Source organism: Diceros bicornis, chromosome 8, assembly GCF_020826845.1.
Source record: "Diceros bicornis minor isolate mBicDic1 chromosome 8, mDicBic1.mat.cur, whole genome shotgun sequence".
NCBI classification, from domain to species: domain Eukaryota; kingdom Metazoa; phylum Chordata; class Mammalia; order Perissodactyla; family Rhinocerotidae; genus Diceros; species Diceros bicornis.
The window spans coordinates 82671310-82691562 of record NC_080747.1 but is presented as its reverse complement, the minus strand read 5'-3'; the positions used below and the strand labels follow the sequence as shown (position 1 = coordinate 82691562).

Here is a 20253-nt window from a genome sequence, read left to right as displayed (position 1 = left end):
GCTGCTGGCGGCCCGGGGTTCGGATCCCAGCAGGCACCGATGCACCGCTTGTCAGGCCATGCAATGATGGCGTCCCATATAAAGTGGAGGAAGATGGGCAGGCATGTTAGCCCAGGGCCAGTCTTCCTCAGCAGAAAGAGGAGGATTGGCGTGGATGTTAGCTCAGGGCTGATCTTCCTCAAAAAAAAAAAAAAAAATGTGAACTTTTCCTGAAATTTTCAAATCGTAAATACTCGATTTCAACAATCATCAATATTTTGCCATATTGTTTACCTCTCCTGCACTTAAAAATAATTCTGGTTTTGGTTGGAACATGCAAAGCAAATTCCAAAAATCATTTCATTTTTCCCCTAAATATTTTAGTGTTCATCTTTAGAAATAATAAAATAAGGAACATTTTCTTATATAACCAAATGCCATTATTTTATCTAATAACATTAACAATAATTCCTTAACATTACCTAATGCTAAGCTCATATTCAAATTTCCCCAACTATTGAAAATCTTAAAAAAAAAATTAGGGATTCAAGGACATCAGCTTCCAAATAGGGTTCACACATTTTATTGGGTTGTTCTGTCTCTTAATTCTTTTTTAAAATCTGTTAATCTAGAACAGCTTTCTTCTCTCACTCAGCTTCTCTCTCTCTCTCTCTCTCTCTCTCTCTCTCTCTCTCTTTCCCTGCCTTCTTCTCTTCTCAATGCTATTTCCTGACTGAGGAAACCAGGTCCGTCTACCATTCTACATGTGGCATTGTCCATCTGGTGTCCTTTGATTTTTGGTGGCCAAGAAGTTAGTTCTAAATACTTGAATAGTAGATGTGAAGTGAACTACACAGCCCCAACTATGAAAGATTCTTTTAAAAAAATTATTCGAAATAAACTTAGAAATAGTATCACCCTCTGTCTTCAGCGGAATATACTATAAAGACAAGATGGTTTTACCACAGATTGATGACCTTTAAATGATTCACGTGAAGGTTGCAAAATGGGAATTTTTCTAATTTTATTATGTCTACTGTATTTATTAGCTGGAATTCTTTTGTTTAGAAGAATTTTTCTTCATCAATTAGTTCAGTATAAACTGAAATACAATTCATAGCAGAGAGACAAGATAAATGTCCACTTCTTCACCTTTAATTATCGGTCTTTAGAGTAATGAGTTGGTGCTGTGGACACTTCCAATGGCATCCAATAAATTTTCTTTTCTCTCTGTTTCTCTCTCTCCTTCCCTCCTCCTCTGAGCCTTTCCTTTCTCTCTCCTCCTCTCCTCTCTCTGTCCTCTCTCCTCTCTCTCTTTTCTTTTCAATTTGAACTCATTGCTTTTTCTACATTCAATGTATTTGACTTAAACTTATGGTCATTATCCTTCGATGTTCAAAATTATCCCATTTTGGCCAGTGGGAGATTCTTCAAACTTTTTCCTGTGTCCTTTTAGCAGGACTCCAAAGCCTTTGATAGTGTCCTTTCTAGAACAATATAATGTCACCAGCTCATCATATACATATTCTGCCCCAGCCCTGGGTTCAGCCATTTCTCCAAAGATTCCTTTTAGTGCGAAATGGTATTTAGAGACCAGGATCTTGCTACTAGGGGTATTGACTGCTATTGCCTTGCCATTGCTTCTACGGCTTTTCCTTGGACAGAGCTAAGATATATGCTTTTTAAGAGGAGAGGGAAAATCATATGTTCCCACTGATACTGACATCCAAATATAAGATTACAGGGTCTTAACTTTTTTGATTTTATATTCGTATCCTTTTTCCTTATGCTAAATTATTAATACTTAAGAAAATTAACATACTTAATAATTTGCTTTATTCTATAATATACATATAACAATTTTAAACATGACAATATTGATATTATTCCCAACATTGACGATTGAACAAAGTGTAAGACTTCTTGGTAGTTCTTTTTGTCTTGATATTATATCCCACTGAAGATTAAGAGTAATACTATTTCTAAGTTTACTTGGAATAATTCTTTTCTCTGTTAGCATATGGCATCAGCTTAATATTCAATGAGGTTTATTTAATTCAGTTTGCTTTAATATTTATAGATTGCTTATTAAATTTTTGTTTTTTTAATTACATAAGAACATATACAACATACGAAAGTAAAAACTGTGAAACAAGAAGTTTGCTTTCATCCCTGTCCTTTCTACCCTCGCTCTTGCTATAATAATTTTTATTAATTTTTCGTTTATCCATCCACTATTGTTTCTTTTTGCAAATATGAACAAATATGCAACTTCTTACACAAAACAACAAACTAGATACCCTATTCTGCACTTTTCTTCTTTCACTTAATAGCATATTCTGAAGATCACTATGCATCAGTATGTAGAGATTTTCCTCCCTCCTTTTACAGCTCCATCTTATCTCATTATGATGATGCACCATAGTTTATTAATAAGCTCTCTGTTAATGATCATCTGGGTTACTTCCAATCTTTTGCTATTACAAATACTGCCACAATAAATAACCTGTAGGTAAGTTACTTTATATTTTTCCAAAGCACAGTCTTTTTAAAAGTAGGGAATAATGAAAACAAGGATTCTTTAGTAGGGAATGTTTGCCAAACTTCTCCTTCTATTGTATGGTATTAGCAAATGGGACTAGCGTCCTAATAACAATGTATTACATAGATACAGGTCTCCCAAAAACACCTTCACATTGATTGTTTTTTGGCTATAAACTAGGGATGTTAGTTAGGGAGAGCTAACTGCTGTAACAAACAACAAAATTGTGGTGACAACACAATAGAAGTGTCAGTCAGGTGTTCCCGGCTGGCAGGTGGCCTTCTGTGTGTCGATCTTGAGGATCTGACCTCCTCTCTTGCTTTGCAGTCTCCTGCTTTGTGTACCACTCTCAAATACAGAGAAAGAGGGCAAAGAAAGCACATTTACTTCTTAAAGCCTCGATGTAGAAATCAAACATTACTTCCACACACCTTGATGAGAACCCATCACATGGCCACCCCTCCCTGCAAGTGAGCAGGAGTTCTGGTGGAATGCTCAGGAAGAAGAAATGGGTTTGGTAAACGGTGAGCTAGTCTTGGCTGTTCAGGGCTCTGATTACCTACTTCATATTTTTCAGTATATTTACTCCAATTCTTACACACAAATCTATAACCCATATAAAGATCATGTCAGTGAAAAGGTGCTGTGTCCCTCTTTCAAAATAGCCTTTGGCGGTGTGTGAAACAAATGCAGCAAGTGAGCTTACAGCAGATACAATCTTATAAATGTCTGTATTTTCACACAGGCTATCATTCAAGGCAAAGTTTCAGCACCTAGGGGTGGAATAGGGAGATTGGTCACCTCTAAAATATGCAATCTGAATAAAAATGTGATGCTTTGTAAATGCAGTTTGGAGTGGATTCCGACTCCTGGTGACGCTGTGTACAGCAGCGCAGAACTCTGCCTGGTCTGTTTGCACCGTCCTCTCCCCTCCTGGTGCTCTCTCAGACAATGCTCCGCTGCTGTTCATAGGGTCTTCATTGCCAATCTTTTTATTTTTTTTATTTTTTATTTATTTTATTTTTTGTTTATTGCAGTAACATTGGTTTATGACATTGTAAAAATTTCAGGTGTACATCATTGTACTATGTTTTTAGAAGTGAGCGGCCAGGTCCTCCTTCCTAGTCTGTCTTAGTCTGCAAGCTACGCTGAAACCTGTCCACCAGGGGTGACCCTGCTGGTATTTGAAATCTGGGTTGCAGAGGTTTCAGCATCACAGCACCATGCAGCCACCACAGTGTGACAAGTGACAGATGAGTGATGTGATTTCCTGACCGGGAATTGAACCCAGGCTGCAGGAGTCAGAGCTCCAAATCTTAACCACTAGACCACCAGGGCTGGCTATTTCAGCTCCTAATCATCTGGAATTTTCAATATGTCATTGGAAATTGAACTATAGATTGAATTATCCATAAAGAAGGTTTATAAACCAACTTAGAGAACACAAAATATAGAAATTTTCAAATATATATTTTAAAAGTTCTTGAGGAACTTCGATACATTTACAAATAATTAATGCTATTATAGATTTTTTAAGCAAATCTAGTATTTGTTCTTGTCAATACTGTTTAGCAGCCACTTGGAATGTTATATATATTCATATGTAAAAGTATTATAAATTTGTTATATATTTATATTTATACATAGCATATATGTATTCGTCTTTGATATTGTATTTATCTTCAAGTGCTCTATAATTCGTAATAGTCTTTAATTTGAACAAGTCCTCTCTGCAAATTAGTAAAGTTTTATTACAGTATAAAATCAATGATGTGAAACAAGCACTTCTACATTATAACAATACATAATAACATTGATTTGTCAGCCTTCTCCCTCTCCTTACAGATTTTGTAAAATTCCTGAACTGTTAGCTTAGTTGGGAGAGAAAATGACTTGTTTCACTTTTGAGAATTAAGATGAGTACACTGTTTTAATTTTAAAACAGGAAATAAAAATCTAAACAAAGAGCCAGTATGTAAATTTCCATGACCTGTGGTGTAATCTGATAAAGGACTGGACGGCTCTTGCCTAGAGTTGTTGGCCTGATCTATTAATGGAGGAAGACATCGTCCCAGACTCTTTCCTGCTGAGATTCTGTGCAGCGGAGAAGGTTTGTTGAAGAAATGAATGACTTTTCACGAAACATCAGGACACTAGAAGACAATGAAAACAGTATTCATCTAGAAAGAAGAGCATTTATATCTTAAAAGTTGTTCGAGTTTACATATTTCATTTAAGACAGAAAATCATAGGTATGTATGGTCAAAGGCACTAATTAAATCCTCTTCTGAGAAGTTTTTCATTCAGAAGTACAAAGCTATAGAAAGAGCATGGAGAACATCTGATCCTTTTATCCCTGAATGTCCACCAAGTCTATTTCTTCATCTTTTAAAATGAAGATAAGCCGTGCTTATGTCTACCTGAGAAATTTTTAAGTTGAAATGGGCCTATAGGTCAAATTCCATTGAAGACTAATAAAATGCCATGTGAATGTACGGAATCATCAGGAAGCATTTTACAGCAGTTAATCTTGCTAAATATGACACCTCAAACCTACTACTCATTAATCACTATCTGATAACCATACATCTACTCCTCTGAGCAAAAGCATAGCTCTTTCATTCTTTGCCTGGGCCCTGACAATATTAAACATCAGTAAGAGTAATTCTATCACAAACTAGGAAAAGCTCCTTAAAGCAGTCACAAGAGCTAACAAGAGGTTTCTCAGATAGATTGTTAGCTGTATTAGTTACCTTTCACTAGGTTGTTCTGTGCTAACAACAATTCCAAAGTACCCACCCCCTCCCATACACACACCACACAAAATGAAGTTGGGAAACTCCAAGGGTGTGGGAAACCCTTTAGATTCTTCTCTGAGCCATTTCTGTCCAATGGAGAGGACTGGGGAGTCACAATTATCTGTAATAATAGATGTCACAGCCACACCTTTTATATATAGTTTTTACCCTGGGACTGAGTCTGTGGAGATGTGTGAAGTATAAATTGCGCGGCTTTAGACTGTATTTTTTTGTGGTCCCTCCCTTTCCTCCTCAGGATGATGGTGGCATTTGGATCCTTCTAGTACTAAGATAGCTGTGTAGAATTTCAAACTTACAGAATTTAGCCAATGGGCTTATCTCAGTCATCATTGTCTTATAAGATTGGGCAAAAGAGATTTAGATAAGAACCAAGAGTTTTGATAAAACCAGATTTAGTCTCAGAATCTATGGCAACATCATCATCTTTAGTAAACAGAGGAGACTAATGAAGATCAAAAACAGATTAATGTTCATTACCCAGAGCCGGCAACGCACATCTGGAAATGTTCTAAACATCCTCTTGTTAAATGTTACAACTACAGGGAGTTTTCTAGTTTAGTATGGAATCATCATGCCTAGTGAGACCCCACACTTCACTCCTCTGGGTCTTTTTCTTTGCCTGCTCTTCAGCTTTCAACTGTATTCACTCTCTGTATTGTCATCTACGGTGTTAAATTAATTAAAGAGGCCATTAGACTGAGGTGGCAGCTTAAAATCTAAGCCTGTAAATGCCTCAAGGTTAAGATATGGAAACCTAAAGACAATCACAAACAGCCACCTAACCTTTAAGCTATAGCCAAACAAATAATTTCCTTTCTTTGCTTGCACACCTTCTCTATGCTCTATAAGTCTTTTCCCCAGGCTCCTGTCGGTGGAGCACTGCTAATCACTTCCACTTTGGAGCTGTCCAATTCCAGTTGATTTTTGCTCAAAAAAACTCAAACTTTTTAATGTGCCTCAGTTTATCTTTTAACAGTTCTGACATCATCACCTAACTTTTTTGTTAGAAATACTCCTCTGGATATATCTTTGAAACTTTTTCCTTTCATAAGCTCCTGCCCTTATTGCCAACATACCTACTAGAAAATTCCACTTGAATTCCCCTAATGTCAACTTAAATATTTCATAACTTTCCCGACTTACCTCTTATCTCTCCTCTGTCCATCCACAACTACTCTCTTGGCTTCCCTATTTCTAAAGATGCTGATTTATATCCCAGACCACTAATCTAAAAAACTGGGGTACTTCTTTTATGTTGTCTCTCATTTATCCATGTCCACCTCCTATGCCTTCCTAAATGTCATACCTAGTCAGTTACTAAACCTTAGAGATTCTTCCTTCAATATGTTTTACATCCTTCTCTTGGTTTCAGTGTTACACTGGTTTTAGGCTTTATACCTAAGTGACATACATCATCTTTATAAGCCTTCTAGCAAAAATTTTCCCTTTTATGATTTGACTTGTACCCTATGCTAGATGAGTATCCGCAAATCAAGGAATACTGTATTCTGCCCTTCTAAGAAATATTAATTGGTTTCTCAGTCTGCTATCTTTCTCCAAGATTTAGGGTGCTGACTTACTGTAATGGTTAAGGTCATGTTCAGCTGCAAGTAACAGACAATCCAAAATAAAAGTGGCTCAACCAGGGCCGGCCCATGGCTTAGTGGTTAAGTGCGCGCGCTCCGCTGCTGGTGGCCTGGGTTCGGATCCTGGGCGCACACCAACGCACCAGTTCTCTGGCCAAGCTGAGGCCGCGTCCCACATATAGCAACTAGAAGGATGTGCAGCTATGACATACAACTACCTACTGGGTCTTTGGGGGGAAAATAAATAAATAAATAAAATTTTAAAAAAAAAAAAAAGTGGCTCAAACAAAACAGATGTAAACGTCCGGAGAGATCCAGGGCAGGTTTGATACTCCATAATATTAAAGCCTCTTGCTCTTTCCACCTCATTATTCTTTCATCTCTGACCTACATTCTCAAGTTCATTTCACGGTGCAAAACGGCTTTCCAACTCTGTCTTCATTCCAGTCAGCAAGAAGAAGAAAAGGACTTGCCTTTTGGAAGGAAACTTCCTGAATGTCGTGCCTACCACCGCTGCTTACACACATTGGTCCAGACTTATTTCCACAGCTAAACGCACTTATATTCTAAAGACCAAGTGTCCCACTAAAAATTGGAGTTCTATTACTGAGGAAGATGGGCAAATAGATACAGGGTTATAACCAGCAATCTCTGCCACGCCTACCTTCTGCTACTCCCTTACACCAACCATTCTAGTAAAACTTTCCCCTTGTCCATTTAAACATAAACCCTTCAAAACACTCCAGCTCACAGTCGCCTCTGTCCTTTAAACTAGAGGAATGGTCGATTTGACAGCCAATCATGTACTTATTTTGTAACTGTCTTATTGAAGTGATCTTAATGATTAGAGCATTTTCAAAATTTTCCTCCCTGTCTAATCCTCTCAGCTAGATCGAGGGAGGAACCTAGGCCCTATATATCCTGTCTCCCAACTGCTCTTGCCTGGCGTGTTGCCTGGCACGTTAGTGCAACTTAATGGCCATGTTTTAGTTTACCTAAGAGGCTGACAGCATCAAGCTGGAATACACCACATCTGTCCCTTTATTAGCAAGGGATTACGTATCCTGTGTTATGATGTGTGGTATTGCATCTCATCTCAGGTACATATGTACAGACAAAAGACGATAATACAATAAAAATAATGTGTTAAATGTCTACAAATATCTTCTTGCCATTATGTTAGAAATGTATGATAGGGACACTATTGTGCATGTGGATTTACAATTTAGCTGGAGGGGTAAAAGTTACAAAATACTAATATAGGAAAGTGAAATCTTATTTGGGAAAACAATATTAACACATAGACTCCCTCCCTCTGCCTAGCAAATCCTAGAGATCAATAATAGATAATGAAAGGATAATATAAGAAAAGACACTCGATTTTTTATATTAAAACAGCAAATTTCCAAAAATTCTGAGGACTGTTAAGTAAGGAAAAAATAAGTTCTGTATTAAAAGAGATAATGGGTCCCATGATCTTTGAATTATTTTTCCTGAAACGGCAGTGGATCAGGTAGAGTAGATTCAGCTGATCTTCTTGTAACCTGCGCCCTGTAGTATTTGTGAATTAAGTGTGTATAATCTGTGGTCATGGGAAGTGTATAACTGGGCAATTTTGCATTTAAATCCGTGGCCTTGGCTTCATCAACACTGAGTCAAACACACAGGCTTCTCTTAACATAATCATATTTATGTTGAGAATTCAGGGAGAATAACAGGTTTTGTGCCACAAATATTAAAACACCATTCCGTATATTCTTCATACTTCATGAAATCCTCTCACAGTTCTATGAGGTTGGCTTATCTGGTGCTGTGAATTCCTATTTAATAAATGAAGAAACCGTGGCTTAGAGTTTAACTTACTTCAGGCCATATAGCTAGTGAGTGGCTGCCAGACGCATTCTCCGCTCTTACACTCCAGGTCAGTATTTTGTATTCTACTGCACTGGAACTCAGTTATCAACCACTGAGCGAGTTGTTGAAGGTACATCCTTTCTTGGATGCTCTAGGTAAAATAATTGGGAAGTCGTTCCTATTTGCTTAAAAATAGATGTTTAAAGCAAGACGTACTTGAGAAATTTGAGATTCCCAAGTGTGAGACTCTCTCTCAAATTCTCAATGTAAAAAGTCAAGAACAGTAGTTAACATACATGCTAGTGTTTGAAAGGAGATAGTAACTGGTCATAGAAAGTCGGCCTGAGTTAGGGAAAAGCTATTAAGGAGAGAGTCAATAATATTAGGGCCATCGAATTCTTTGTTTAGTTTTTTATGACAAGAGAGCACTTATTAAGTAGCTAATTGAGTATGACATTGAACAAAAATAATTATATAGTTCTGGCTATGTATATTATATACATGTATTAGTATAAACACAAATACAGGGTAGATAACACAAGAATATTAATGTATTTGCACCATGCCTTTTCCAGAGCAGCAAAGACAGTAGAAAATCTTCACACAACTGTTGCGAAAAGTGGAGAAACTGATATTGTCCTGTTCTCCAAAGGAAGAGGAAAACTATTGAATGTAGTAAACCAATTTTGGATTTTAGTCTAGATGTTGGATGACTTGGGTGTGTACACTTTGGGCAGCTTTCAGGCTGGCTGCTTCCACATCAAAGGAAGGTAACGTACTAGACAGGAAAAAAGATTTAGGAATCAAAAATATTTTATTTCACCCCTCCCCAGCAACCATTGTAGAAGATAATAGTAGTTATCATTGAGTGCTTACTGTGTGACAAACGTGCTGGAGAGCACAGTGCATACCATCTCCTTTAATCTTTTAACAACCACGTGGAAATAGGTGTTACTACACCGTTTTCATAGAAGAGGAACTTGAAGCTCCAAAAGATTAGTAACTAAGATGACACAGTGAGAAGAAAGCAGTGTAGAATTAATTCATGTCTACCTGCTCCTGAGCTGTTCTCTTAACCACTATTCAGTGAGACAGCAGTGAATTCCTTTAGTTGGGCCTCATAGCAAAGAGCACATATTCTCTAAACTGGAAAAGGTATTAATGTTGGTTTGTGAGTTATAAATCAGGAAGTCTCCCTGGAGTGCAGGTTAACTATTACCTCAGGTTTCATAGCTTTTTATTGTCATTATATCAGTTCAGTGGGGAAACTGATTAACTCTTGCTATTGATGACATCATAAGAATGCCTCAGTTCCAAGGGCAAGAAATAATAAGCCTTAATGTCAAAATTGTTGGGAACCTCTTCTCTAGAATTTATCTCCCAGACACAGGGAGGTCCCTTAATTTGATAAGCTCTTTCAAATTGAAACCCAATCTAAAATACTTAAGAATACATATTCCAAAATTTCTTCACGTTGGAAATATTGAATTACGTTAATGTGTAATATGCTATTAAACACTGTAAATATTAAAGACTTAAATCCCTACTGTCTCTAAGCAGTTGGAGATGTACACAGGTGTTATTAATCTATTAGTTGGAAGACTAGCTGGCATCATGATAGTACTGTGCGTACAGTACTATTTTTTAAGCCCACCATTTGCAATTGATTACATGGACCATCTGTAACTGCCTGTGAATCATGTGGGGAGTTAGCCCACTGACATTTACTGAACATTTGTCATGTGGCAAAATGTTTAGGATAGAAAAGTTGACACAATAGCTTTGAGGTTTCACTAAATCAACTTTATAGACACCAGGCTATAGGCACAACCTACCAATAGTAGTTTGCAGAAAAATCTGGTGTACGATTCAATTAAAGAAAAGAATACCGGGCCAGCCCAGCGGCTTATGCACGGTCTCCCCTACCCGTGGCCCGGGGTTCAGATCCCGGGCGCGCACCAACACACCACTTCTCAGGCCATGCTGAGGCCGAGACCCACATACAGCAACCAGCAGGATGTGCAACTATGACGTACAACTATCTACTGGGGCTTTAGGGAAAAAGAGGAGGAGGATTGGCAAAGGATGTTAGCTCAGGGCCAGTCTTCCTCAGCAAAGAGAGGAGGATTAGCATGAATGTTAGCTCAGGGCTGATCTTCCCCACAAAAAAAAAAGAGACAAGAATACCGCCTCACCCAGAGCCCTCCCTACCTAGACCAAAAGGTCTTTTGTGTCCAATGAGATGACTGCTCCACGGTTTGTTCCTATGGAATTATCCGTGGGGGTTTTCAAAAGTGAAGAGGAAAGAGGAGGTGGGAGACACAGCTGAAAATGAAGTGGGACCGTGATCAGCTGGCGGCTGGGGACACGCAAAGGGGCAAGAAACGCAGAACCTCCATAGAGGCTGTGGTTTGCGGAGGCCTCCGGGCTCCTCTGACTGGACGGGTTCGCGCCACCTGTCACACAGGAGGGGAGGAGCCGCGGGGACGCGCAGGGGGCGGGGACGAGGGGCCCCGGAAGGAGGCTGTGGGCCTCCGGGGGTGGGGGAGGGGGCGGGAAGTACCCCGTGGCCACTTCACGTGGTCCCCGGAGCCCGCTAGGAAACCGGGGGCCGCCGCTCTCCGCCCCTCCCCTGACCCTCAGGGCCTCCTCCCAGACACGTGACCGCAGCCGGCAGGACTCCGCGCTGCCGAAGCAGAGCTCACTCTGTTTCTTCCCTCCCGCCGCCGTGCCCTTCTTCTGCGTTCCCATCCCTCCACCGTCCCCCACCCCCCTCCCCACGCCCCAATAGTGGTTGGAGCTTCGAAGCGCCCGCCCCTCCGCCCTTCTCTTCGCTTGCTCATTGGCTGAGTCCTCAAGGACGCGTCCCGAGGGCGGGCAGCGGCCATTGGTGGGATGAGCAATCCGAGTTCCCGGATGAGGGAACATTCTGCAGTATAAAGGGAGCGGGGAAGGCGGGAGACAGCGCAGTTTGAATCGCGGTGCGACGGCGGAGTAGGCGCCGGATCTCGCTGGGTGTCTGACTAGTCTTTTTTCTGCCTTGCTTGTCTGAGCTGCCGCAGAATTGGAAATGGTAAACTTCGCGGAGGCGCTCGAGGACCCCGCGGGTTTGTGCCGGCGGGAGGAAAACCCGTTAGACACGCAGACGGGGTGAAGTGGCGACGGTTGGGAGCGCGCGGAGACGGGCTTGCAGCGCGGGGGGAGGCGTTTCGTCGGCGGCGAGCGGAGCAGGCTCGGGTCTCGCGGCGGCGGCGGCTGGGTGGTGCGCGCGGCGCCGCCGGGGGCCGCGGCGGGAGCGGGCGGAGGCGCGCGGCCGCGGCGGGGGCCGGCGCGCGGCGGGCGGGGTGGGGACCGCGGGCCGGGCGGGGGCGGCCGCGGCGCTCGGCGCCGTGGGGGAGGGGCGCAGCCCTGGTAATCCTATCTCCGTTTCGGCTTGGCTCGGGGCGTGCGCGCCGCAGGCTGGCGGTAAGGCTGGGAAGGACTCCGGAAAGGCCAAGACAAAGGCGGTTTCCCGCTCGCAGAGAGCCGGCTTGCAGGTCAGTGGCGGTGGGCGCAGCTTGGGCATCGCGGCGGTTTTCTTCTCCCCCTCTTGTTTACCGTCGCTCTGGGTGGGCGGTGCGGCTTTGCGTGGGCGATGCGGTGTCGCGACTCGGCCCGCCGACACAATACCTCTCGGGGAGGGGCGGGCGCCTTCTGCGCCGGCGTCCCTGCGCTCGCTCGGGCGCGCGTGGGATTTCGCCGTCTTTGACTCTTGCATCTTTGTGCATTTATGTTTGCGCTTGGAATGAAGTTCCCGGTGGGCCGCATTCATCGGCACCTGAAATCTAGGACGACCAGCCATGGACGTGTGGGCGCGACTGCCGCTGTGTACAGCGCAGCCATCCTGGAGTACCTCACCGCAGAGGTAAATGGGTGTACGCCTATAATCTGGAAGAGGTTTGGGGGGGTGTTGAGGGAGGCGGCGAGAGCAAAGGAGGAAAGTGATGCAAGAAAACTCCCAGGCCCTGAGCGCGCGAGGAGGCTCTGAGAACGCTAGAGGGAGCTGGTGGTCGTTAAGGGGTCCTGCTGAGCTTGAGTTTGCTGCTCTTGGAAATAAAATTGCTGTATGCGTCCTGCCTATGGTTTTCGCATGTCTTGCTATTCAGGTAGTGGGAGGTGGTGACGATTGGTAGCTTTAATGAAGATTTGATTCTACTCTCTGGATCTTTACTTTAAGGAAAGAAGGAAGGAGATTGATTAGATTCTGCCTTCTAGGTACTTGAATTGGCAGGAAATGCATCAAAAGACTTGAAGGTAAAGCGTATTACCCCTCGTCACTTGCAACTTGCTATTCGTGGAGATGAAGAATTGGACTCTCTCATCAAGGCTACAATTGCTGGTGGTGGTATGTAAATACTAAAATTTTATTGTAGATTTCTTTAGAGAAGAGAATTCTTTTTTAGTTCTCATTGGTAATTTTTAGTTTAGAAGAGGACCCAAATATATTTTCCCTGATCTGCATTATGGTTGCATCCTTGAATTTTGTTTATATATATAACTTAATGAATTTTTACTCTGCATTCTTGAGCTACTGATTTAAAGACATCTTCCAAGTTGGACGTTGAACTGTCTTGGCTTTAAGTACTGTGTGATTTAAAAAAATGTATATTAAAAAGTAGAATTTCTGTCCCTCTCCTAGGTGTCATTCCACACATCCACAAATCTCTGATTGGGAAGAAAGGACAACAGAAGACTGTCTAAAGGATGCCTGGATTCCTTGTTATCTCAGGACTCTAAATACTCTAACAGCTGTCCAGTGTTGGTGATTCCAGTGGACTGTATCTCTGTGAAAAACACAATTTTGCCTTTTTGTAATTCTATTTGAGCAAGTTGGAAGTTTAATTAGCTTTCCAACCAACCAAATTTCTGCATTCGAGTCTTAACCATATTTAAGTGTTACTGTGGCTTCAAAGAAGCTATTGATTCTGAAGTAGTGGGTTTTGATTGAGTTGACTGTTTTTAAAAAACTGTTTGGATTTTAATTGTGATGCAGAAGTTATAGTAACAAACATTTGGTTTTGTACAGACATTATTTCCACTCCGGTGGAGAAGCTCAATAAAGGTCATATCCCAAATTAGTTGCGTTTTAAATTCGCTTGATTGTAATAGGAACTACTTTGTTTTGAATAAGTATCTCATCCAGCAATAACTTAAGCATATTTCTTTCCTTGAAATTAAACCTTTAATTCGGTAGATCAACTAAGTCAAAAGACCTAAGTGTAATTTTTTTTTGAATGTTATGTAACGAGCTATTGAAGATGTAAAAACTTGTGCAGGGGCTGGAATGGGACAAGTTACAGTGTTGGGCTGTTTCCAGCTCCGCTCTGGCTGTCCTTGCTGTATGTGCCAGTGCCGGCCCGCGGCCCTGCTGCTGTGGTGGACTTGGGGAGGGCAGGGCAGGTGGGGAAGTCCTGTATGTATCTGTCTCCACAGACGGAACTTTCAGTTCAGAATTTGTATGTGATGCGCTGTTTTAAAGTCGCCCTGAATTGTTCAATATTTGGTGACATCTTTGGGGTACATACTATTACCATTTCACAGAAGAGACAGGATTTCTGTCACTCCCGAGTTACGTTATCTGCTAGCATGGCTAACAGTAGCTTGACTGAGCCTTGTAGAAGTGTGTGTTTGGTTATTGGGTGGAGTGGATCATTTTGACACTTGGGTTCCGGCAAGTTCTTCGTCTTAAAAAATTTAATTTGGATGAAGACATTACCAAGCACTAAGTGGCCCTTTTTCCCCTCATCAAGGACACCAGCATGACGTGGTGCGGGATTTCACGCATGGGTGAAATCATGGGTGATGTCATGAAAAGGGGAGAAGGGGAAAATCGAGTAGTTCACTTCTGTGGTGGTCACACATGCCCAAATAGCTGGTTCCTGCCTTGTTTTGGTCATGAGGAATTAGAGTTTTCTCTAAATCTGGTTTTCACCAGAATAATCGTTAACTACAAATTAAAAGTGTGTATCTTGTGTCTCCTGGATATACTGAGAGAATTTAACGGAATCGATCAGAAAAAGGGTGTGTGGCTGAAATGAGGCAGAAACAAGCCCCGGCGTTGGGGTCAAACGACGCTCCAGCGGGTTCCCACACCTGCGCCAGAGCCCGCGCGGGGACCCTCCCAGGCCGCGGGGCCCGGGGCGGGGCCTTCGCCCCCGGGAATTCTGAGGACGAGCGTGCCCCCGCGTCCGTCGCCCTCGCCGCCCGGAAGGCGGGCCCGGGCCTGCGCGGCCGCGCCGGGACGGAGGTCAGGGGGCACGGCACCGCCGGCCGGGCGGAGCCCCCCGTCAGCCCCCGCCCGGTCGGCTAGGACGCCAGGCCCCGGCGCGCGGCCGGCGCGGGAGGGAGGCGGCCCGCGGGGGCGGGAGCCGCGGGAGAGGCGGGGCCGCGAGCCCGCCCGTCCCCCGGCCGCCGCGGGGCCGCGCTCCTCCGGCTCGCCCCCGCACGCCGTCCCGCCGGCCGCGCTCCCCGGCGCGGCTGCCGCCCCTCGCAGCGGCGCTCCGGAGGAAACGGAAGCAGGCGCGCGCCATGGAGGGGAACCGGGACGAGGCGGAGAAATGTGTGGAGATCGCCCGCGAGGCCCTGAATGCCGGCAACCGCGAGAGGGCCCAGCGCTTCCTGCACAAGGCCGAGAAGCTCTACCCGCTGCCCTCGGCCCGCGGTGAGCCTCGCGCCCGCCCGCGGCGGGGCCCAGCCCCGACCCGCCCCCCGGGCCCCGGCCCGCCGCCTAGGCCGGAGTGTCGGCTCCCGGTCTCTGTGCGGCAGTGTCCAGCTGTCGTTCTTCCGGGAGGTTGGTCTGTCCTGCCCTAGCAGAGCGGGGCTTCGGGTCTGGGCGTCTGGTGGTGTGGCGCCGGCCCCCCGGCCTCACCGCGAGGAAGGCCTAGGCCCTGGTGGCGTGAGAGGGGCAGGGAGCGCGAGGGGCCGAGGTAGTCTCAGGTTCCACCACCTCTGGCTGGAGCACTGTTCCCAAAGCAGACGTTTCCGAACGCCTGAGATGACATTGCTTTTCCCCGGGAGAGAGTTCCTTTGGAAGAGAGGAGCACAAATTTGAGAAGAGTAGTAGAGAGTCAATAATGATTTGCTAGATAGTATCTGATTTGATGACATCATAATTATCAACAAATTAGGCAGATCTCTAAGGAATGGAGTACTGGACTGCCTTTAGTTGAGTTCACCGCGTTCCTGTCCTGCTCTCCAGGCTTTAAGGTAATAATAGTAGGCAACATTTAATGAGTACTTACAAAGTGCCTAGTACCTAGTGTTTTCTATGAATTATTTCATTTACTTCTCAGAACAATCCTGTGTAGAGGTACAGGATTCATTTGACCAGGTTTACCCGTTTGGAAACAGAGTTTCTGATGACCAAGTGAATGACAATATCTTACCCAAGGTCACAGAAATTAGTAGCAAAGTCAGAATAGTGCTTTGAGTTTTCCAGCTCCAAATGGCCTTTAACCACTACACTCTATTGCCTTGCTAATAGGATACTGGCTCACTTGATACTCACAGGTATTTTTAGGTTAAGAAGAAAATTACTGATATGTTAATAGGAATGTGGGGCTACCTGTTTTATTTTGTTCTTGCTTTCTTAATTTCTGTCTCCATTATTGAGCTCCTTGTAGTCTTTGCTTTTCTCTGTCCTTTTCATTACATGTTGAATACTATATCAGAGAGGACAGGAAAGTGAAAGAAAAGAAAGGAGTTGTGGATTTTTTTAAATGTGGCAAAAAACACGTAAAATTTACTGATTTAACCATTTTTAAGTGTACACTTCAGTACGGTTAACCATTTTCACATTGTCATGCAGCCGATCTCCAGAATTTTTCATCTTACAAAACTGAAACTCTATACCAATTAACCAACTTCCCATTTTCCCCACCTGCCAGCCCCTGGCAACCACCATTCTACTTTCTTTTAACAATTTGACTACTTTAGATACCTTATATAAGTGGAATCATATAATATTTGTCTTTTTTTGACTGGCTTATTTCACTTAGCATAATGTCATTGAAGTTTATCCATGTTGTGATATGTGATAGGATTTCCTTTTTTAAGGCTGCATAATATTCCATTGCATGTATATACCACGTTTTCATTATCCGTTCATTTGTCAATAGACATTTAGGTTTCTGAATCTTGACTATCGTGAATAATGCTGCTCTGAACATGGGTGTGGAAATACCTCCTCTTTGCTATCCTGCTTTCAGCTCTTTTGGATATATACCCAGAAGTGGGAATGCTGGGTCATATTGCTAATTCTATCTTTACTTTTTTGAGGAACTGCCATACTGTTTTCCACAGCAGGTGCACAGTTTTTCATTCCTGGCAACAGTGCGCAAGAGTTCCAGTTTCTCCACATCCTCGCTAACCCTTGCTATTTTCTGTTTGTTTTTGATAATAACCATCCACACAAGTGTTGAAGTGATACCTCATTATGGTTTTGATTTGCATTTCTTTAATGATTAGTGATGTTGAACATCTTATTATATGCTGGTTGGCCATTTGTATATTATCTTTGGAGAAATGTCTGTGCAAGCCCTTTGCCCTTTTTTTAATTGTGTTATTTTTTTGTTGTTGTTCTTGAGTCGAAGGAGTTCTGTATATACTCTGGATAGTAACCCCTTATCAGATATATGTTTGTAGTTTTTTTCTCCCATTCTGTAGGTTATGTTTCACTCTGTTGATCATGTCCTTTGATACACAGAAGTTTTTAAGTTTAATGTAGTCTCATTTTTCTGTTTTTGATTTTTATTGCCTGTGCTTTTAGGGTCATATCCAAGAAATCATTGGCTGAAGTTAAGGTTTTTTGAATCTCCCTGCTGTATGAATACGATTTCGGTTAGTCATTGTCTAGTCCTAGAGGGACAGTTTTAACATTAAGCAAGTAACCACTCGAGACAGAATACCTTGGCTTTTGAAGCCTAGCTTTTCTACCTACTAGCTTGTAACCTTAATTTTGGGCAAGTAAGATAATGTCTCTAGCCTTCAGCTTTTTCATCTGTAAAATGGGACAATAACGTATGGATTGCGTAGGGCTGTTGTAAGGATTAAATGAGTTAATACATGGAAAGCATTTAACAGTAAGCACTCAATTATTTTGGTATCATTTCCATTTAAGAAGTGTGAGGCTCTGAGAATTTTTAAGCTTGCAGTCTATCATTCTTTATCATATAAGCAACTCGAATCAGTCTTCTAAAGGATACTATAAGATTTCAAAGCACAACACAATTGTTGCTCTTAAAGACTTGAACATAGGAAAAATGAAGAAATATAACATTGAAAGTTAATAGTATGATGTATTGGAAGGCAGTATGTGATTACCAGATAAAGTGATAGGGTACCATTGTGATGTAGTCTGAAAACCTAGTCCAGATGCAGACTTTGCCTCTGACAGCTTTGTAACCAGGGACGAATTACTCAGCATCTCTAAGCCTCGTTTAGTTATGTGTAAAATGAAGATTTCATCACAGAGTTGATGTGAGCATTAGCTAAAATAAAGTTAGGTGCAAATACTTAGCGAAGTGTATTTCACATAGAATATTCTCGGATGTTTATTGGAATAATTTAAGAATTCAGGGGAGGGAAAGATCTAGAACATTTGTGTAAGCGTCTGATAAAATATTTAGTGTAGAAGGAAATTGAAGCTGTTGGTTAAAATGAAATTTAAAATTTTTATCCCTGAATTTCACCTCTTCTAGACTACCATCAAACCCTTATAACTCAGAGTTTTGACAGAATGTTCCTCTGGATGCGTTTTCATGCTAAGATAGGCCAAAGAAGACATTGCATCTTGATTTCCATTATTCTTATAGAGTGAATGGGAAAATGTGAGGCTAAATTCTAGCTAAATTCCAGAATTTTTGTCTTCTTTAAATTTTATTCTTGCCAGGTGAGAAGTCTGATTGATAAAACACTTTTAAAAATTGGCAAGAGTTTTCTTTGAGGAGAAACTTGCTCTTCAAATGGATCTAGGACATTGCTGACTTCTAAGTTTTTAATTGAGAATATTATTTTATAGTTTCTTTATTGTAGTGGACTTCTAAGTGAATTGAATTTTACAGCTTTCAAATATTTTCATGCTATGAGTTTAGTTTATGTTTGAAAGGATTGATATATGAATAGCTACTACATAGGAAATATAAATATTGTGGAAAAATAATGTCAGCAGGCAGAAAGGAAATTACATTTTAGTTTCTTAAACTGTATATTTATTGAATTATTTATACGTTTTGGCCTTTCACAGAGGAATACAGTTTCACTGTTTTAATGCTTTACATTGCTATTTTAAAACTTTAGTGTTTCACAGTAGTTGGGGGACAGTTTGGAGTATAGATTTTTTTTTCAGAGAAAAGCATTTTTAATGTTTTCAAGAATTTCATAGTAATTTGAACCAAATGGTGTCCTACAGCTTCAAAAAAGGCTATCCTGAGTCTGCTTTTATGAAAGGCTAACTCATATATAATGTGCAGCATCTGTCTGTTGTACAATAGCAATTAAAATAGTCCTCTTTTTATTTTTTCCCTTCATGTGAGAGATGTGTGTAAATTTTTTTCCTTTTTTTGCTACATTATTTTAAAGTTTAAATCTAATAAAAAATTCAAAGTTCTGTCCCCTTTTGTCTCATTTAAAATGGTAAAATAAAGCTTTTTAAACTGTTATTACACATCTGGAGTATTATCCAACCTATTCTTTTTAAGACAATTCCATTTCTTTCTATTTCTGCCTTAATGAAAATGTAGTGATGAGTACCAATTATACATTCTGAACAATTATTTCCATAGCACCAAGTTAAGTGTTATAAAATGATTTTCAAATTTCAGCTAATAGCCACAATATTTCAGACATTATAGTTGAAGAAAGAATACTAAATTTCGTTTTGAACTTTAATTTGTAGTTGTCTGGCCTTGCTTACATAACTCTCTCTCTGAGTCTTAATTTCCTTATCTATAAAATGGGAATATATTTATTCAACAAATATTTACTCAATCCACACTTGTTTGTGCCATGCATTGTTCTAGGAACAAGGGAATCAGTGAACAGTAAGACCAAATCCCTTAGAGCTTATGTTCTAGAGGAATGAAATAAGAAGTGTCTGCTGGATGTAACAGTGGCTCCATTCCCACCATTCCCCTTTCCTTTTCCAAGCCTCAGTTTTCTTATCAGTAATCTTCACAGGGTTATTATAAGGATATTTTATTAAGTGCTATAAGAACGTTGTGTATTATCACTATGGCGAAAGTGTTTGCATGGTGCCTTGGAGTTAACAGTATAATATTTGTCTCTTTCTGTCATTTTTTGTTACCTATTTGAGCACAAAATACTTGCTTTAAGTTAGGATTAATGTCCATTTGGATTCAACTACTCATTCCGTGCTTAGTTAACATGTAGTTCTCCCTGCCTTGCTGCATTCATTCCTTATATTGTCTACATATGT

At 41.6% G+C, this 20253-nt stretch overlaps 2 protein-coding genes across 10 annotated transcripts in view; both read left to right on the top strand.

Moving 5' to 3' along the window:
* Positions 1–11745: 11745 nt before the first annotated feature.
* Positions 11746–13897, top strand: LOC131409821 (histone H2A.Z). Of its 2 annotated transcripts, XM_058547575.1 has the most exons (5): positions 11746–11853; positions 12239–12316; positions 12571–12684; positions 13035–13164; positions 13459–13897. In XM_058547575.1, the coding sequence occupies exons 1-5, from the start codon at positions 11851–11853 to the stop codon at positions 13518–13520; spliced, it is 387 nt and encodes a 128-aa protein (XP_058403558.1). In that variant the 5' UTR covers positions 11746–11850; the 3' UTR covers positions 13521–13897. The 2 variants fall into 2 exon arrangements, with proteins under 2 accessions (XP_058403558.1, XP_058403560.1); XM_058547577.1 differs by lacking the exon at positions 12239–12316.
* Positions 13898–15239: 1342 nt separating this feature from the next.
* DNAJB14 (DnaJ heat shock protein family (Hsp40) member B14) overlaps positions 15240–20253 on the top strand; it is a 55072-nt gene continuing 50058 nt past the window's right edge. For 2 of the 8 annotated variants that reach the window (XM_058547566.1, XM_058547565.1), the window contains exon 1: positions 15256–15480. In XM_058547566.1, the coding sequence (XP_058403549.1) occupies positions 15348–15480 (133 nt within the window). In that variant the 5' untranslated portion in view covers positions 15256–15347. Of the gene's footprint in view, positions 15481–15537; positions 16026–20253 lie in introns of those variants that run through there. The other 6 variants (XM_058547569.1, XM_058547568.1, XM_058547570.1 and 3 more) reach the window with 6 other exon arrangements.